Raw genomic sequence first — 17251 nt, forward strand, 5'->3', positions numbered from 1 at the left:
ACGAAGGGGGGGGGGGGGGGGGGGGTGAAGGGTAAAGTATAGAGAATATCAGTCTGATATAGAACCAATAAAGATCATTCAATGGTGGGCGTTAAGATCCCTCTGGGATCTCTTGTATAAAACCCCGTCATTACATTTATATAAGTTGGCCCGCGTACACTTTATAAAGTACTGTCGTCATCGACCACTCGGAACACCTCGGCCGATTATCTACGGTCATCTAACCGTAGAGAATCGGCCGAGGTGTTCCGAGTGCGTCATAGACATTACTGTCGTAACGTACTTATATTTACCAGAGACTTGTATATCAGGACGTCTCTGTATTTACTGATAAAACGTTATTGAACGTGTCCTGTACAAGTTCCACCCTAATAGTCGTGTTGTGTTCTTAAGACGTGAAAGAGTATCAAAGCCGACTGAAATCAAACCAATAAAAAAGAAGGAAGAAAGATAAATTAAAATGTAATGCAATTTACATAATGATAGTTGTAAACATGATTAGCCGTAATGCTCCACATAGTCAAATTATTTAAACGAAAGTTTTTAATATTTTCTGTTCATTGAAATTCCCAGATTAATAATTTTGAAAGATAAAATAAACTTGATATAACCGGTATTCATGTTTCCTCGAGGAAATTTAAAACACAAACGAGTTGTTTTTACAGGGACTTGACACAAATTGTCGACCCGGCGGTCCATATACACTATACATGTATTACATAATGTCCGTGATTAAAAAGGATGTACTACCAGTTGAAAAGTCATAAAGAAAACATTTCAAATTGAAGCAAAAATGTTTAGCAGCAGAAATATGTTTAGCAGGATTATCATGTAATTATAAGACATTCTAGGTAGTAATTAATTACTACCTAGAATGTCTTATAATTACATGATAAATTTAATTACTACCTAGAATGTCTTACAATTACATGATAAACCTGCTAAACACATTTCTCTCGAGTAATCTTCCCTGTTCGGGTCAGTTAAGGTTTCTCACGGAAGGAGAGACCATTGTCTCAGTGAATCACGAGCCGTTTTTCAGTGAATTGTGTGTAATATAAACTTGAGAGCGGACTTCGTCCTAGCTGCACGTGATGATGACGAGCTGCGATAGAACCGGAAGTTGACGAGTGTGTATTACAACAATAGGAAAAGGGGCCACTTACACACCTAACCACATACTTGTCTCATTCAGATCATCCTCGGGTTGGCTATTCCTATATTTTGAAGAAAAACCGAGGAGTTCCGGATGATACTTGTCTGGTATCAGTTCAGATATGTTGTGTATGTAAGTGGATACCCTTACAGTAATCAAAAGAGGCGAGATATCGCCCGTCAAAATAAAATCGAACTACGGCATTCATTGAAAAAAATCGATCGATCGACTAACTATTTCCTGACTTATTTAGAAACAAAACAATCTACATATCTGTATAAAGGTATGAGCCTTCTGGAAAAGACCACCTGGAACGAATTACAAAGCGTATTGTTCTTGTTTTCCCCCCTAAGATTGCTGTTGTAAAAAAGATATTAGTTCATACAGAATGTGATTAGTTAGTTTAAACAGTATTTTCTATTATTAAGAGCGCAGCTCATCGCGCCCAAAGGGCGCGAGAGCAAAGCTCTCTTTAAGACAACACGTGTATAGGCTATATTTCCAATCAATTCTATACCCCTTCAACTTTGAAATCGTGTCCCGCGGGAAAAGTCGCGCGCCTCCAGTAGAGGCAGCCATGTTTGAAATCTCGTTCCCTACACGACGAGATCTGAATGATTTCTCTCTCGTCGAAACAAATAACTGAAAGTTAGTTCAAATTACTTAATTCTCGAAATATCCACACAACCCATGTCAAAGGCCTGATTCATTTAAAAGTTACCATTTCTATTTTTGACTGACGAGGTAAATGTATTTTGCGAATTTGATTGGCTTGAGATATTTCGTTAGTTACCTAAATCTGAACCCTCCCAGTTTCAGTGCTGATCAAATTGGATGCGAGAGTAGAATAAGAGGTTATTTTGCTGCATATGTGCGTTATATAGAGCAGTTTTTAATTGTATTATCATTAGATAACTGCATTGTAGGCACACCTTTCCAGGTTACAACCGAAAACCGTGAAATATTACTGAGTTGAACACCCCATTCAGAATGATGCTGTTGTCGTCAAGCGTGACGTCATAAGAATTCAACGTCAAAGATTTCGCCAATGATTCCCGTGCTTTCTCAACGCATATATTTTAAGAGTTTTTCGTCTTCCAGATGTCTGTAAAATATGTGATAATTTAAGGGAAACGATTCAATATCTTCTGTATTTTCTAAGTGGGTATAGATTGCATTAACTGCAGTAGTTGTTGCATTTTTTATTATAAAATTTTATCAAATCTTGTATTTTATTAAGAAAACTTCATAATTAAAAAAATCTTACTATGTCGACCTCTTTACACTCTGACCTTAAATTACTAGATATTATGATTAAGAAGGTATCGTGAAAAATATAGCGCAAGTTATAATTGTACAGTGTGTATCAAAACATTTATATGAATAAAGAGATTCCATTCTGTTTGTATTAGCCTAACTTTCCAAAATCTATGTGATGTTCTATTAAAAAACTTCCAGATTATAGTTCTCAATGTCTAATTATGATTAACTAGGCATCGTGGAAAATATAGCACAAGTTATCATTGTACAGTGTGTATCAAAACATGTGAATGAGGAGATTTCATTCTGTTTGTATGAGTCTATCCAGAGATATCTTTCCAAAATCAATATGATGTTCTATTACAAACTTCCACATTATAGTTCTCATTGTCTAAGCATACAGGACGTTACGTATACCAAAATTTCCAGGAGAAAACAGACTTTGTAATTTGCTTCTTTTTGTGGAAAACGAAACCTGTTTTTCACAACTTGTCCAATACGCACTCACTTCAAATTAAAAACCTCGATGTTTATAATATACACTATCTCAAATAATAGTCTAAGTGAGTGATTTTGCTTCTTGTTACTTCAACCACGGATTCAGATATACATACTAATATATGTCCGTGCTTCAAACACAAAACAAAAACAGAACCAAAACCTAAAACATGCATAAAACTAAGATAATATACATTTACGTTGCAAGTTTTAATTGTAAATAGTTTATATTGTGATATGGTTGCCTTCTAGCCCTTTAGCTCAGTCTGTAAAGCGGCTGACCCGTTGACCACTCCAAGTGCAAGCTTTAGAAAATGAGAGGCTTCGTTGGGGATAAAACCTGGGTTAATGTGTGTTCGATATGAACACGTTTGAAAAGTGAGAATAGTGTGGCAGGTTTTAATTGTAAATAGTGTACATAGTAATACGGCCGCCTTGTCGATGATGGGGGATTTTGCCTTTAGCTCAGTCGGTAGAGTGGCGGACCAGTAAGCAAGGGTCGCGGGTTCGATCCTCTGTGGCGGCACACTATATTCGCTTTCCTGTTATATATATCATGACAATCTTGTATCGTCTGCACTTTTACGTTGTTAGTAGCATATGTAATGTGGCAGTAGAATAATGATGTCATTATGCAGTGCACATGTCATCACGGGTATGATATGTGCGATAATCTGGAATCCGACAATGCAAAGTGACAATGCTAGTCACATCAGGACAAACAATAAGAATTTCAGCCGATATACGTATAGATGCAATACATTGTTAATTTTACAAGGTGTGTACATAGTTGTTTTTGTTTTGTTTTGTTTTGTTTGTTTGTTTGTTTGTTTTTTGGAATGGGGGATGTATAATTTACATTCTATATGTATTGGATTAGGACCTATTATTGGCCTACTTTGTAGCATATTCTCAATGTGTCATAATTTAAAAAAATGACAAAACAAAATCTAAAAATCTGAAAATGTAGTACAAGTTCTTAGACTGCTATTCTCAGGTCCCTGTGTTTCCTTCTTGATTAACGGCGAGTCAGGTGATTATAGCTGCGCTCTTCTAAGGCTTTGCCTTCATTCATAAGAGCGCAGCTCATCGCGCCCGAAGGGCGCGAGAGCGAAGGCTCTCTTTAAGACAACACGTGTATAAGCTATATTTCCAATCAAATCTATACCCCTTCAACTTTGAAATCATGTCCCGCGGGAAAAGTCGCGCGCCTCCAGTAGAGGCAGCCATGTTTGAAATCTCATTCCCTACACGACGAGATCTGACTAATATTTCTCTCGTCGAAACAAATAACTGAAAGTTAGTTCAAATTACTTAATTCTTGAAATATCTACACAACCCATGTCAAAGGCCCGATTCATTTAAAAATTACCAATGCGAATTTTGCGAATTTGATTGGCATGAGATATTTCGTTGGTTACCTAAATCGGAGCCCTCCCTGTTTCGATGCTGATCTATTTACTGATCAAATTGGATGCGAGAGGAGAATAAGAGGTTATTTTGCCGCATATGTGCCTAACATAGAACAGTTTTTAATTGCATTATCTTTACATAACAGCATTGTTAGCACAACTTTCCATGTTACAACCGAAAACCCTGACACATTACTGACTTGAACATCCCGTTCAGAATGGTGCTGTATTGTCGTCAAGCGTGACGTCATAAAAAGTCAACGTCAAAGATTTTGCCACTGATTCCCGCGCTTTCTCAGCGCATATATTTTAAGAGTTTCGTCTTCCAGATGTCTGTGAAATATGTGATAATTTAAGGGAAACAATTCAATATCTTCTGTATTTTTTAAGTGGACATAGCCTGTATTAACTGCAGTAACTGTTCCATTTTACTTATCCTAAAAAAAAATCAAAACTTGTATTTTATTAATAAAACTTCATAATTAAAAAAATCTTAATGTGTCGACCTCTTTACACCCTGACCTTAAATTACTAGATACATTATATATGTATTATGATTAACAAGGCATCGTGAAAAATATAGCACAAGTTATCATTGTAAAACATTTATATGAATGAGGAGATTCCATTCTATTTGTATTAGTCTAACTTTCCAAAAGCTATATGATGTTCTATTACAAACTTCCACGTTATAGTTCTCATTGTCTTGGCATACATTGAGGACGTTAAGTATACCAAAATTCCCAGGAGAAAACAGACTTAGTCATTTGTTTCTTTGTGTGGAAAATGAAGCCTTTAAAAACCCTGATGCATGTTTATAATATATCTCATATAATAGTCTAAGTGAATGATTTTGCTTCTTGTTATTTCAACCACGGACTTAAGATATACATACTAATATATGTCCATGCTTCAAAAACAAAACAAAAACAAAACCCAAACAAACACACGTAACATGCATAAAACAAAAGATAATATACCTATAAGTCGCAAGTTTTAATTGTAAATAGTTTATATAGTGATACAGTTGCCTTCTAGCCCTTTAGCTCAGTCTGTAAAGCGGCTGACTAGCAAAACCGGGGGTCGCGGGTTCGATCCCGGCGGAAGCACACTACTTGTTTTTCTGTTACTGTAAGCTATAGGAAAATGAGAGGCTTCGTTGTGGATAAAACCTCGGTTAATGTGTGTTCGGGCAGGTTTTAATTGTAAATTAGTGTACATAGTGATACGGTATATTTTTGTTGTTGTTTATTTATTTTTTGTTTGTTTTGAATCGGGGATGTATAATTAACAGTCTATATGTATTGGTTTAGGACCTAATATTGGCCTAGCTTGTACATAGCATACTTTGCAGACGCATTTTGTCATTATTTTAAATAGTGTTTCCTTCTTGATTAACGGTAAGTCAGGTGATTATAGCTGCGCTCTTCTAAGGCTTTGCCTTCATTCATATTATTATTATATTTTCAGCTTCAGGATCTAACTCTCCCAGACCAGGATCTAACTCTCCCAGACCAGGATCTAACTTGTAATAATAAGGTCAAGTAAAGTCAAGCTCCATTTGTAACACTGATTTAATCAGGATCATGCCAAAGCTTACATAATACATTATGCAATAGGATCCGTTTCCGGTATGATAATTCCGGAATGTCTTTATCAACATTATGTGACATCTCCCTTTTAAAGTTTTTAAATCAGTTCTTAATGGTTTATACTATAATAATTATTTGAAATAATAACCATGTGGTTAAAGTTATCTGACTTTAGCCCAGTCTTTGGAAATAACTAAACAAATGAACTATAATGAATAACACCAATACACTTCATAGTCATCCAGTCTGGAAGGCGTTTTGGACTGTCTACCACTCCTAGTCACATACGCGTTTGAATTTGTTGAACCAACAGCTGCAGGAGAGGTTAGGACATTTTCTTTGGTTTCACCTTCCTCACATTTAAGATCAATTGTGTCACTGTCAGGGGACACACAAGATTCCAAGTTCTCAAGATTTTCCTGGACGACTTTTTCGCGAACTGGAATTATATGACTTCGATTCCTTCGGATGATGCTTCCATCTTTCCGTTTAACTTTATAGGATCTTGAGGATCCTGGGTCCTTTTCGACAACCTTAGCAGAGTGCCATTCCTTTTTGTCATCACTCTGTACTCGCACCCTTTGTCCTTTACTAAGAGTTTCTGCCAGTTTTGTACCACGATCATAGTAGAATTTCTGCTTTCTTTGACGATCTGTGAGACATTCGCGCACATCGGTTAACACTTCTGGTTTAAGTAACTGTGCACTCACTGGAATGGGAGTCTTAAGCCGTCGACTCATCAACAACTGAGCAGGTGATCCTTTCTCATTGACAGGTGTGTTCAGGTACTCTAACAAGGCCAGATAAGGATCTCTGCCATCCTGCTGAGCCTTTTTCAACAGGTTCTTTGCTGTCTGTACTCCTCTCTCCACCATCCCATTAGATCTGGGATATCTTGGACTGGAGGTTGTGTGTTTTAAGTCCCATTTTTTGCTAAAGACTTTGAACACATCACTGGAAAATTGAGGTCCATTATCTGTCATTACCTCATCAGGAATTCCTTGGCGTGCAAATAAAGACTTCAAATGTGTAATGACTGTTTGGCTTCGAGTGTCATTTTTAAGTAGGAACAGTTCTACAAACTTTGAATAGTAGTCTATGGCAAGAAGATACGTGTTGTCCTGATGCTGGAATAAGTCTAATCCAATCTTTTGCCAAGGTCGTTCAGGTATGTCATGTGGCTGTAATGGCTCACGTGGAGTTGAGTTTCGAAATTGATTACACGTAGGGCAACTCGAAACATGTTCCTCGATATCCGACGACATCCCTGGCCAAAACAGTATATCGCGTGCGCGTGCTCGACTTTTTTCAATTCCCATGTGACTTGAATGAACACGTTGCACCATCTCCTTGCGCATTGGATTTGGAATGATCAACTTTCCTCCCTTGAATAACACTCCATCACTTACAATGATTTCGTCACGATATGGCCAATATGTTCTAATGTTCAAGGGAAGAGCTGACCTCTCCTCTGGCCAGCCATCTTTGACCATTTCCATTATAGTCCTCATCTCACTGTCTTCCTTTGTAGCCAGTTTTATTTCCGACAACTTCTCCGCTGAGACTGGTAAACTATTAAGTACCATGTGTACCTGAGCTTCAAGCTCCTCAGTGATACAGTCACTACCCTTACTCGTTTTCAGGTATGCGCGTGATAATTGATCTGCTATGTACATTGTAGATCCTGGACGGTAGGTCACACTCAGCGTATATTTTTGTAATCTCAACATCAGACGCTGCAGTCTAGCTGGTGCTGCAAACAGTGGTTTCTTCATAATACTTTGTAGCGGTTAATGGTCTGTTTCTACTGCGACTTCCTGTCCATACACGTATTGGTGGAACCGCTCACAACCATAGACAATTGCCAACAGTTCTTTCTCGATCTGAGCATATCCTTTTTCTGCATCAGTCAGTGACCGAGATGCATATTCTACTGGTCCTTCTTCCTGCAACAGGACTGCCCCTAGACCACTCTGTGAAGCATCGACTGATAATTTGACAGGTTTCTTAGGATTGTAGTATTTCAAGACTGGCGCACTTGTCACCATATCTTTCAGTTTTTCAAACGCCTGTTGTTGATGTGAAGTCCATTCCCATAGAACATCTTTCCTCAATAGTTCGCGTAATGGAGCAGACTCTGTACTGTACCCAGGCACAAACTTCGCGATATATGTCACCATTCCTAGGAATCTCTCCAAGTCCTTTCTGTTTTCTGGCACTGGCATACTGACAACCGCCTCTACTTTACTTTTATCTGTTGATCGACCTTCAGCTGAGTATGTGTGTCCAAAATATGTGACATCGGTCAGCTGGATCTGACATTTGTCTCTGTTCAATTTCAACCCACTTTGGCGTATACGATCAAACGTTTCTCTTAGACGTCTGTCATGTTCTTCCTTTGTTGATCCCCATATCAATATATCGTCAATAATTGAGAGTACTCCGTCGAGACCATCCAAGATTTTTCGTACCGTTTTGTGAAACACTTCGGGTGCACTTGATATGCCAAAAGGAAGGCGCTTGAACCTGTATCGCCCCTCCGGAGTATTAAATGTACATAATCTTGAACTTTCCTCGTCCAACGGTATCTGCCAAAACCCACTGCTGGCATCTAACTTACTAAAGAACTTAGCTCCACTCAGTCTGCTACTCACTTCATCTGAGGTTGGTAGTGGGAAATGTTCTCGCTTTATAGCACCATTTAAATCCTTTGGGTCCAAACGAATTCTTAGCTTGCCATTGGGTTTTTCAACCAGTACCATTGAATTAACCCAGTCTGATGGTTCATCTACTTTTTCTATAACACTAATACTTTCCATTCTAACAAGTTCTTTGCTTAACTTGTCGCGTAACGCAACTGGAACTCGACGCGGTGGGTGTATTGCCGGTTTCACAGTTACATCTATCTCAATGTGATGTTGATCTGGTAGACATCCGGTGCCAGAGAATACCTCGGAGTATTCCTGGAGGATACTGTGGTTAGTTTGCTTCACCTGATGTATGTATGGACTTGTACGCTGAATCAAATTCAGTTCCTCGCATGCCTTCAGACCTAGAACTGCTGGGGATTCAATGTCAACTACCATAAATGGTAATACATTAACTTTGTTGCCATAGCGACATTTTAAGTCAACTACACCTCTCACCGGTATCTTCTCTCCGCTGAATGTTGTCAGCTTAGACTTGCTGTTCTGAAGCTTGCTATAACTGTTTTTGACCTTATCATATATCTTTCCTGATATGACGTTCGCCTGTGCTCCAGTGTCTAGTTTCAGTGAAATAGAATGTCCATTCACAAATAATTCTGTTTGCCAATCAGATGACACCATGTCAATGTTCCATATAGAACCTATGAACAGTTCATCTTCTTCAACAATATGTACATTTTTTGTTCTACACATTGATGAGAAATGGTCCATACCTTGACATTTGTGGCATTTTTTACCCTTTGCTGGACATGGTCCATTCTTGTTTCTGTGTTCATAACCACATCGTGTACACTTTGATTTCTCAACCCGATCGCGATTTTGTCCTCGACCTCGTCCTGGTCCACGATGAGCTGAGTTTGAACCATATTGTTTTGTTCCAGTTCCTGACGTTCCCGGTCTTTTTACCACATGTACAGTTTTTTCCTGTTCATCAGCGAGATCTTTCATTTGAGATTTAGACAATTCAGACGCCCGACAAATTGTACAGTCAAACTTGTAATAGCGGACACCTGTCCATAACGGACACTTCCAGGAATCCCCAATGAAAATCACTATATAAATATCATGTATATAGCGGACACCTTCCTAATGCGGACAGCGGACACTTATTTTTGTCCGTAAAGTTGTTAAAAATTCCGTATAACGGACACGTGAAACCATAGCCGTGTTGATATTTGTGTGTAAAACGTTTCTAAATAACAGGCAAAGCCTTAATTACTCAACTCCCCTGGCACCAATGCTAACTTAGGAAGCCACTTCATCCTTCATTAATTGTCCTGTTACCTGTAAGTTGCTGTAACAATGGGCAGTAATTACAAGAGAGTGACCGATCGCCATCGGCAGAGGTGTTTGTTTACTCAACCGGTGACAGCTAAGCTTAGCCATTCAACCATAGCCTAGACAACAAGAATGGTCAGGGGGTAATTAAATCATTATCAAGACCAACAAAAGAGGTTAGTTAAGGTTCACGAAGTAGTCTCTCTCGCACATGAACATCCGCGATACCACAAACGATTCTGTCCTTGATCAGCGAGTCACATAAATCACCAAACTCACATGACTTACTTTTGTTTTTCAAATCTGTCACGTACTGGTCTATGGTTTCGCCCTTTTCCTGTGCCCCTAGTGAAAAATTTGTGTCTCTCAAATGTCAGATTTTTCAAAGGATTACAGTATTCTTCAAACTTGGCTATTACTGGGTTGGGGTCATTTCCCGCCAATTCAAACGTGCTCTATACCTCGAGGGCCTCCTCGCCAATCACGTGGAGTAAGATCGCACATTGCTGAGGTTTGTCTTTTGCTACAGCTCCCGTAGCGTTCATATACACTTCAAACCTTTGTTTCCATTTGCGGAAGTTTTCAGACACGTTTCCTTCCAATTTCAACGGAGCTGGCGGCTTCAATGTGTCCATTTTATCCCACTTTCTCCCAGAGTAGGATCTAACTCTCCCACAGCAGGATCTAACTCTCCCAGACCAGCATCTAACTCTCCCAGAGCAGGATTAACCCTTATAGAGCAGGATTGCTTGTATATTTGAGCGCGAAAATGAAATATATTTTTTGTACTAATTATTTCCTGACTTATTTAGAAACGAAACAATCTTTGTGTCTATATAAAGGTATGCGGCTTCTCGTATTGTAAATCTCACAACGATGTAGTAATACACTATTACTAACAAATTCGTAAAAACTCATTGGATTTTTTTTTTCAAAATTAATGAAATATACAGTAAAATATAAAGCGTACGGATTCCTGTGTCTGTTAACTATAAGTGATGGTGTCCCTTTACTATAGACCAGTACCAAAACAGTTACGAACAAAGCGGTTTGATTGGGTTTATTTCTGTTGAACATCAACAGCTATGGTCATTTAAGGACGGCAAGTGTGATCGAAAACAAACAAATATGACTACAAACAATTTGAACCCTGATTTAGGTATCTTGCCAATCGGAAAATTCCGAAGAGTGACGGAAATGCCCGAGTGATTGTCCAATTATATTAAACTTTTGATTATAGTTTGCTGTTATGTATTGTTTAACGTCCTATCGACATAAGGTCGTTTGTGGACGGCCTCCCCCGCCTGTAAGATGTTTAGTGAGGCTGCGATGTGTTCGTGTTTGTCTCGTGATAGCATGGAACTGCTGTCAAATTATAGCGCTACCCCATTGAAACATACTGTCGAGGACATCCAGTAGCACACTTAACCTGGTCACATTACACAGACAAGCAAACCAGTGGTCTAGATCGCGAAATACTTGACCTTAGTTATAAATAGCAACTACCATTCTAAGAAACTCTGCTATGTTTCGGCCAAATGTCAGGTTTGTCGAACTTAAAGGAGCGCTTTCCTTCTCTTGTGATGAGAGATTTCTTTTTCAAGAAAGGAAAACGGCGTTGCAAGTACAATAGTTGTCAGCAACATACGAATAGAGTTCATGAAAAAATATTGAATATCTTTATTGACTTTGGCGAGTAGATCTTCAAACAGACTTTACCTCTGGGACCAAACTGTACCCCTCTGATTATACTGAAGAGCTTTTCAGATCAGGCAACAGTAACCTGGCAAAGTCCTTGAATTCCACGCGTTGGTATATTGACGGTGTATTATCTTTAAACAACAAAAAACAAAATATTGATCATGTTGGGCGGATATACCCTGTAGACGACCTTGAACTCCGGGACACCTCGGACTCCACATAAAACGTAATCATCAGGGACAGCTTACAACTAAGCTGTATGACACGCATGGCTTCAATTACCATTTTTATATAGTGACGGTGTTAACTTGATTCGATATTCAAGAACTTGTTCTGTTTATCACGATTTTCGTAGCAGATGACGACTTCTGACGGAAATTGACATGACATGTAACGTTGATTAAGATCGCGGGAAAGTTGTATGGTAGATATAACAATCTCGTTTGAAATGTTCTGTTTCCGTGTGTAATACGGGGCCAGTGCTTGGTACTTATAGATACTCCTACTTGTTCTCTTGTCACCAACCAAGTTCTCATTTTAAAAGCACATGACTTAACCCGGATTTACCTAGATATGTAGATATGTGAATATATGTAGATATATGTAGATAGTATACAGTTATAGTATGTGGTTGAGGGATAGCAAGTTTCTGGTATCCCGAGACAATCTCTTCAATTGTTTCGTCCCTTGCCTCCAAATAATGGACCAACACTGCAACAGTTGTGTTGGCTACGCTAGTAACTAACGTCATCGTCGGAAACAAGCTCCGCCCACCTCGCGTTTGATTGGCTCGGCGGAAATAACCGAAGATGCAGGTGTGTGTTAGCTCAGGGGTGCGCTAGTTCTCAAGGCTAACGCACAGGACTAGCGCGCAGCAAAGTGAGGTTAAACAAAAAGGAGGGAAGTGTTCTATTTAACCAGTTAATTTTTACATAGAGTAAATAAAGTAGAGGCATGATAAATGTAGATATATGTAGGTATATATAGATATGTAGATATATGTAGGTATATATAGATATGTAGATATATGTAGGTATATATAGATATGTAGATATATGTAGGTATATATAGATATGTAGATATATGAGATATATGTAGATATATGTAGATATGTAGATATATGTAGGTATATATAGATATGTAGATATATGAGATATATGCAGATATATGTAGATATGTAGAAGCACAAGAAGCTCGCTCTTCAGGAACACTTTGTGTAGATTTTAAAGTGTCTCCTGGAAAATGAAATATTTTTCTTGTTTTGCACGTATTTTGAATTAAAATGAGGATTACGTTGTTGTTTCTTGGTCATACCAGAAGCCGTCTCGTGCAAAACATGCCATGGGGCTTTAGGTATAAATCTTACTTCCTACCCGTAGGGCAGCGGCATATATCAAAATTGATATAGTAAAATGGTATTTTCATGAATATTTTTTACCTATCAAATAGGCATAGATTTCAGATTGTGCAACAACAACAAAAATCAACTTTCCCACGACCACAAACAGTTCAGGATAAATATAGCATAGCTCGATAGTTCAGTTAGTATTAACGAGATGATTTGAATTAATGAAATTAACTTAATCATAGTAAGTCAGTTTAATGATCATGCTAATTGAATTAACCGAAACAATTTTGGCAACATACCGGGCATATTTTCTCAAAATGAAATAATTGGCAGAAATATACAACATACATTGTTGTGAACTACACGTTTGTAGCCACTTTTGTTGTGTATGGTGTGAGAGAGGAAGACGGAGTCCAAGTAGTTGTATCGTGGTTTATTTACGTGTGTAGAACTGCTCAGTCCAGTCCTTGGAAACCGACTACATAATATAGTAACATCTAACCTTTTATAGTCCTAAGTCCTAGGTATGAGTATATATGATTGATTGATACATGATAATACGGAAGACGGCTGTCATATAGCCTAAGACAATATTAGATAACCGTGTACAACATGTACCATTAATATCAGATCAACTACGTCAACAGGTAAACAGAGTTGGTGCCAAAGGGCAAATATGTTATATAAAAATACAGATCTAGGAATAAAATCTGATATATATTTTTAACTAAATTTTAAAACAATTTATTATATTTCATTCGTCCCTTTGTCAAAAATGATTTCAAATTAGATATAATTTCGACATCATATAAGTAAATTCTAAAATAATTAATTATGTTGATATCGTCCCTTTGTCATAAATTATTGAAAAGTAAGAGAATTATAACATGTTTAGATTACTTTAAAACAAAAACAACAAATAAAATAGCAAAAGAAATTGTGGTGAAGACTAGATACTTATACCAAATATTATGACGGTATAGTATTGAATGAAATGACATAAATTATAAATTGCTTACATTAGAATAAGAAATGAAGTCATATAGATACTAATAATGAATGGAATACTAATCATGAAGTTACATGATTACATTACGTATCAACAAAACTCATAAAGCAATAAAGCTTATAGTGAAATGACATACCAACATATCTATTACTGATAGTAATATCAAATATATTAATCAATTAATATTTAGTTTGTACTCACAAAATACTTTATATGTGTACAAAAACTTTAAATGTATACTTGAAATGCATTAAAATATATAAACAAAGGACAAGAATTATTTTCACACAATATTATGTTCACACAGTTCACTTGTTGTAATTCCAGTATAGTGTCCCACGTAATTAAAGAAATATTTATGTACTGATATAAAATGAATGTTAAAATGAAATGGCGTGGATACGATGTACAACCATCTGAAAATCCAACTGTGAATTCTCGCACTCCAATTAGGCTGAGAATATGTGGAAAAAAAACCGTTCAGGAAGTTCCGTGTATTGTGAAGATGTTCCTCTTCAGAAATGGAAGTGGTATATCCTTTTTCCTCGGCAATTGTACTGCATCGAGTATTCCAAATCCGTCGAATAACCTTGTTAAGTGTTAGTGGGTGTGTAGATGTAGATATTTCTTCTTCGGACAAGGAAATGTAGACTTATTTTCCCTGGCATTTGAACTGCATCAGGTATTTCCCTATCCGTTGAAGTATGGTGCGTTGTTATGTCGTTCGAGTACAGTAGATTATATTTTAGATATTAGTGCGTGTATTATCACGTCACTGTCTCTGTCTCTGACATAATATGGACACAGTTCAAATTACAAATTAAAACCTCGTGTTGGAATCACGTTAAGCTGAACTCTCCATTGTTGTTGATATAGGTGAAGACGTCTCTTCGGTATATATGAATAAATAAAATTGTTGTAATATATAAAATAGTGTCTCTTCAGTTGAAGATAGCATACATGAAGTCGAAGCCTCTTCTGATATGTTGAGGATGATATGATGAAAATGTTGGAACTTCTGTATGAAAAACACAGCACATAAACAATTCGATAAAACGTCGAAGAAAAGTTACAATATTGATGATGCATTAATCCTCTTCGATAACTGGAGGTGGCATTATGGATTGAAGACGTGGGTCAATTGGCGTTATATGCTTAATACCCCTATTTCTGAAGTTGAACACCGCAAGCACCTAGGTTTAAATTTTAGTAGTGATGGAAGATGGGATGAACACGTTGATACAATAATTAATAAATCACAGTCAAAACATGGAATTATGAGAAAACTAAAAGTTTTATTAGATAGATCTTCTCTAGAAAAAATATTTATATCCTTTATAAGACCCTTAATTGAATACGGGGACGTGGTTTGGTCTAACATCCCACAAAACCTTTCAAATTTATTAGAAAATATCAATATTGAAGCCGCAAGAATCGTCACTGGCTCGACACGTCTAGTTAACACTGACAAACTTTTACGAGACGTAGGTTGGGATACACTTGAGACAAGACGTAGACACCATCGACTGATATTATTTCATAAAATGTATCATAGCCTAAGCCCTTCTTATTTGTCGAACCTTATTCCTCGTCTTACTGACCATCGCTATCAGACAGGACAGGCTAGAAATATACCTACAATCCTCTCATCAACTCATTTCTTCCTTGTGTCATTCGCGAATGGAATGCATTGCCTGAACATGTACAAAACCTAACGGTCCCACAGTTTAAATCATATCTCTCTAGAAATAAGGTACAAGTTCCAAAATATTACAACAGTGGAAGTAGATTGGGTCAGATATACCATAGCAGATTACGACTTGGCTGTAGCAGTCTCTCACAACACCTCTTTCTCAAAAATATTACTGATAATCCCCTTTGTCACTGCGGTGAAGTAGAATCTCTTGAACATTTCCTCTTTCATTGTCCCCAATATACTCGTATTAGAAGAGAAACAATCGATACCCTCCCTTATAATGTTAACTTAAAGTCTGCTCTCTGTTGGGACAGTACTCTTCTTCCAGGTCAAAATGAAGACATATTCCTTACTGTTCAACGTTTTATTCTAGAAAGCAGACGCTTCTCAAATTGATATCGTATATCAAGAGCTCGATCGGGTGATTCTTAGAGCTTTATCTGTCTTTCAATGGCATCATATCTCTAAATATAATATATATATAACATGTTTATCATAATAATGTATTAAATAGAATATGCGCCAACATGTATCATGTACATACTGGTACTGACACAGTTGGGACATGGATTAAGATTTTGAATTATGATTTTCATTATTACCTAATTTTTCTGGTTTAGACTTTGTATTAAACTTACCATATCCATGCTCTTTTGACTTACCGTCGCCTGTATATATTTTGCTATTTCTTTTATAAGGAGACGAATTAATATAAGCTTTAGGCTTGTTTTCGAATCCTTACATTCATGTAATGTGTACAACTTTGCTGTTTACAAAATAAAATACTGTTTAAACCAATTGGCGTTTGTTGGTACGATGGTGGTATCAATGGAACTGCCGCTGGTGAAGTAACTGGTGTCACAATTTACAGGTTTTGCAGATTTAAACTTCCTTCTAATCTTAGTAAACATTTGCCGTACATTAAAACTAATGCTATTGTAATAATGCTTTGAATTTCAATTACGCATATAAAATGCGGTGTAAAACATTATGTAAAAAACAACAAATACTAACTCAATTGTGATATACGTAGGTAATTGGATTAAATATTCTTTATGGTGTTTTTAAATAGGGAAACTATACATCATAATTTTCAGATTAACTAGACTATACACATTTTAGTTTTACATGTCGCTATTTATTGATGATGAAAAAAATAGCTTGAGGGCGTAATACCGCCTACTTATTCAAGCTTAATATACCTCGCTCTCCAATTAGGCTGAGGCTAAAAAAATAAATGTAATGAATTATCAGAAAAAAATAAGATAGCAGCAAGTAACACTAAAATTTTAAGAAATTACTTTGATTCATTGAATACTAACTTTCATGAAATACATAATTTGCTAACTGTTTCAAATATGAAGATATGAATAAAACAAAAATGTGCTTGTTGTGGCGTCTACCGTACACAAAATCAAGCCTGATATGTCGCACTCCAATTAGGCTGACACGAAAACAAAATGGATGAAATGAAATTTACCAGAAAAATTCCTAGTTATGTATTTGTGTAAGATGTATACATTCAGATACTCTCGAAACATAATTTTCGGCATAAATGCAAGAGGTATTCCAAAATCCGTAGTAATACATTTA

General features: G+C 36.9%; 1 protein-coding gene across 1 annotated transcript; it reads right to left on the reverse strand.

Moving 5' to 3' along the window:
* Nucleotides 1–6124: 6124 nt before the first annotated feature.
* LOC117316986 (uncharacterized protein K02A2.6-like) lies at nt 6125–7693 on the reverse strand. The gene has a single exon (XM_033871764.1). The coding sequence runs from the start codon at nt 7691–7693 to the stop codon at nt 6125–6127; it is 1569 nt and encodes a 522-aa protein (XP_033727655.1).
* Nucleotides 7694–17251: the final 9558 nt, after the last annotated feature.

The sequence above is a fragment of the Pecten maximus genome, chromosome 18, assembly GCF_902652985.1.
Source record: "Pecten maximus chromosome 18, xPecMax1.1, whole genome shotgun sequence".
In the NCBI taxonomy this organism is placed as follows: Eukaryota; Metazoa; Mollusca; class Bivalvia; order Pectinida; family Pectinidae; genus Pecten; species Pecten maximus.

Excerpts from the sequence above, each read along its gene's own strand:
- LOC117316986 (XM_033871764.1), bottom strand. The coding sequence starts at position 7,693 with ATGAAGAAACCACTGTTTGCAGCACCAGCTAGACTGCAGCGTCTGATG.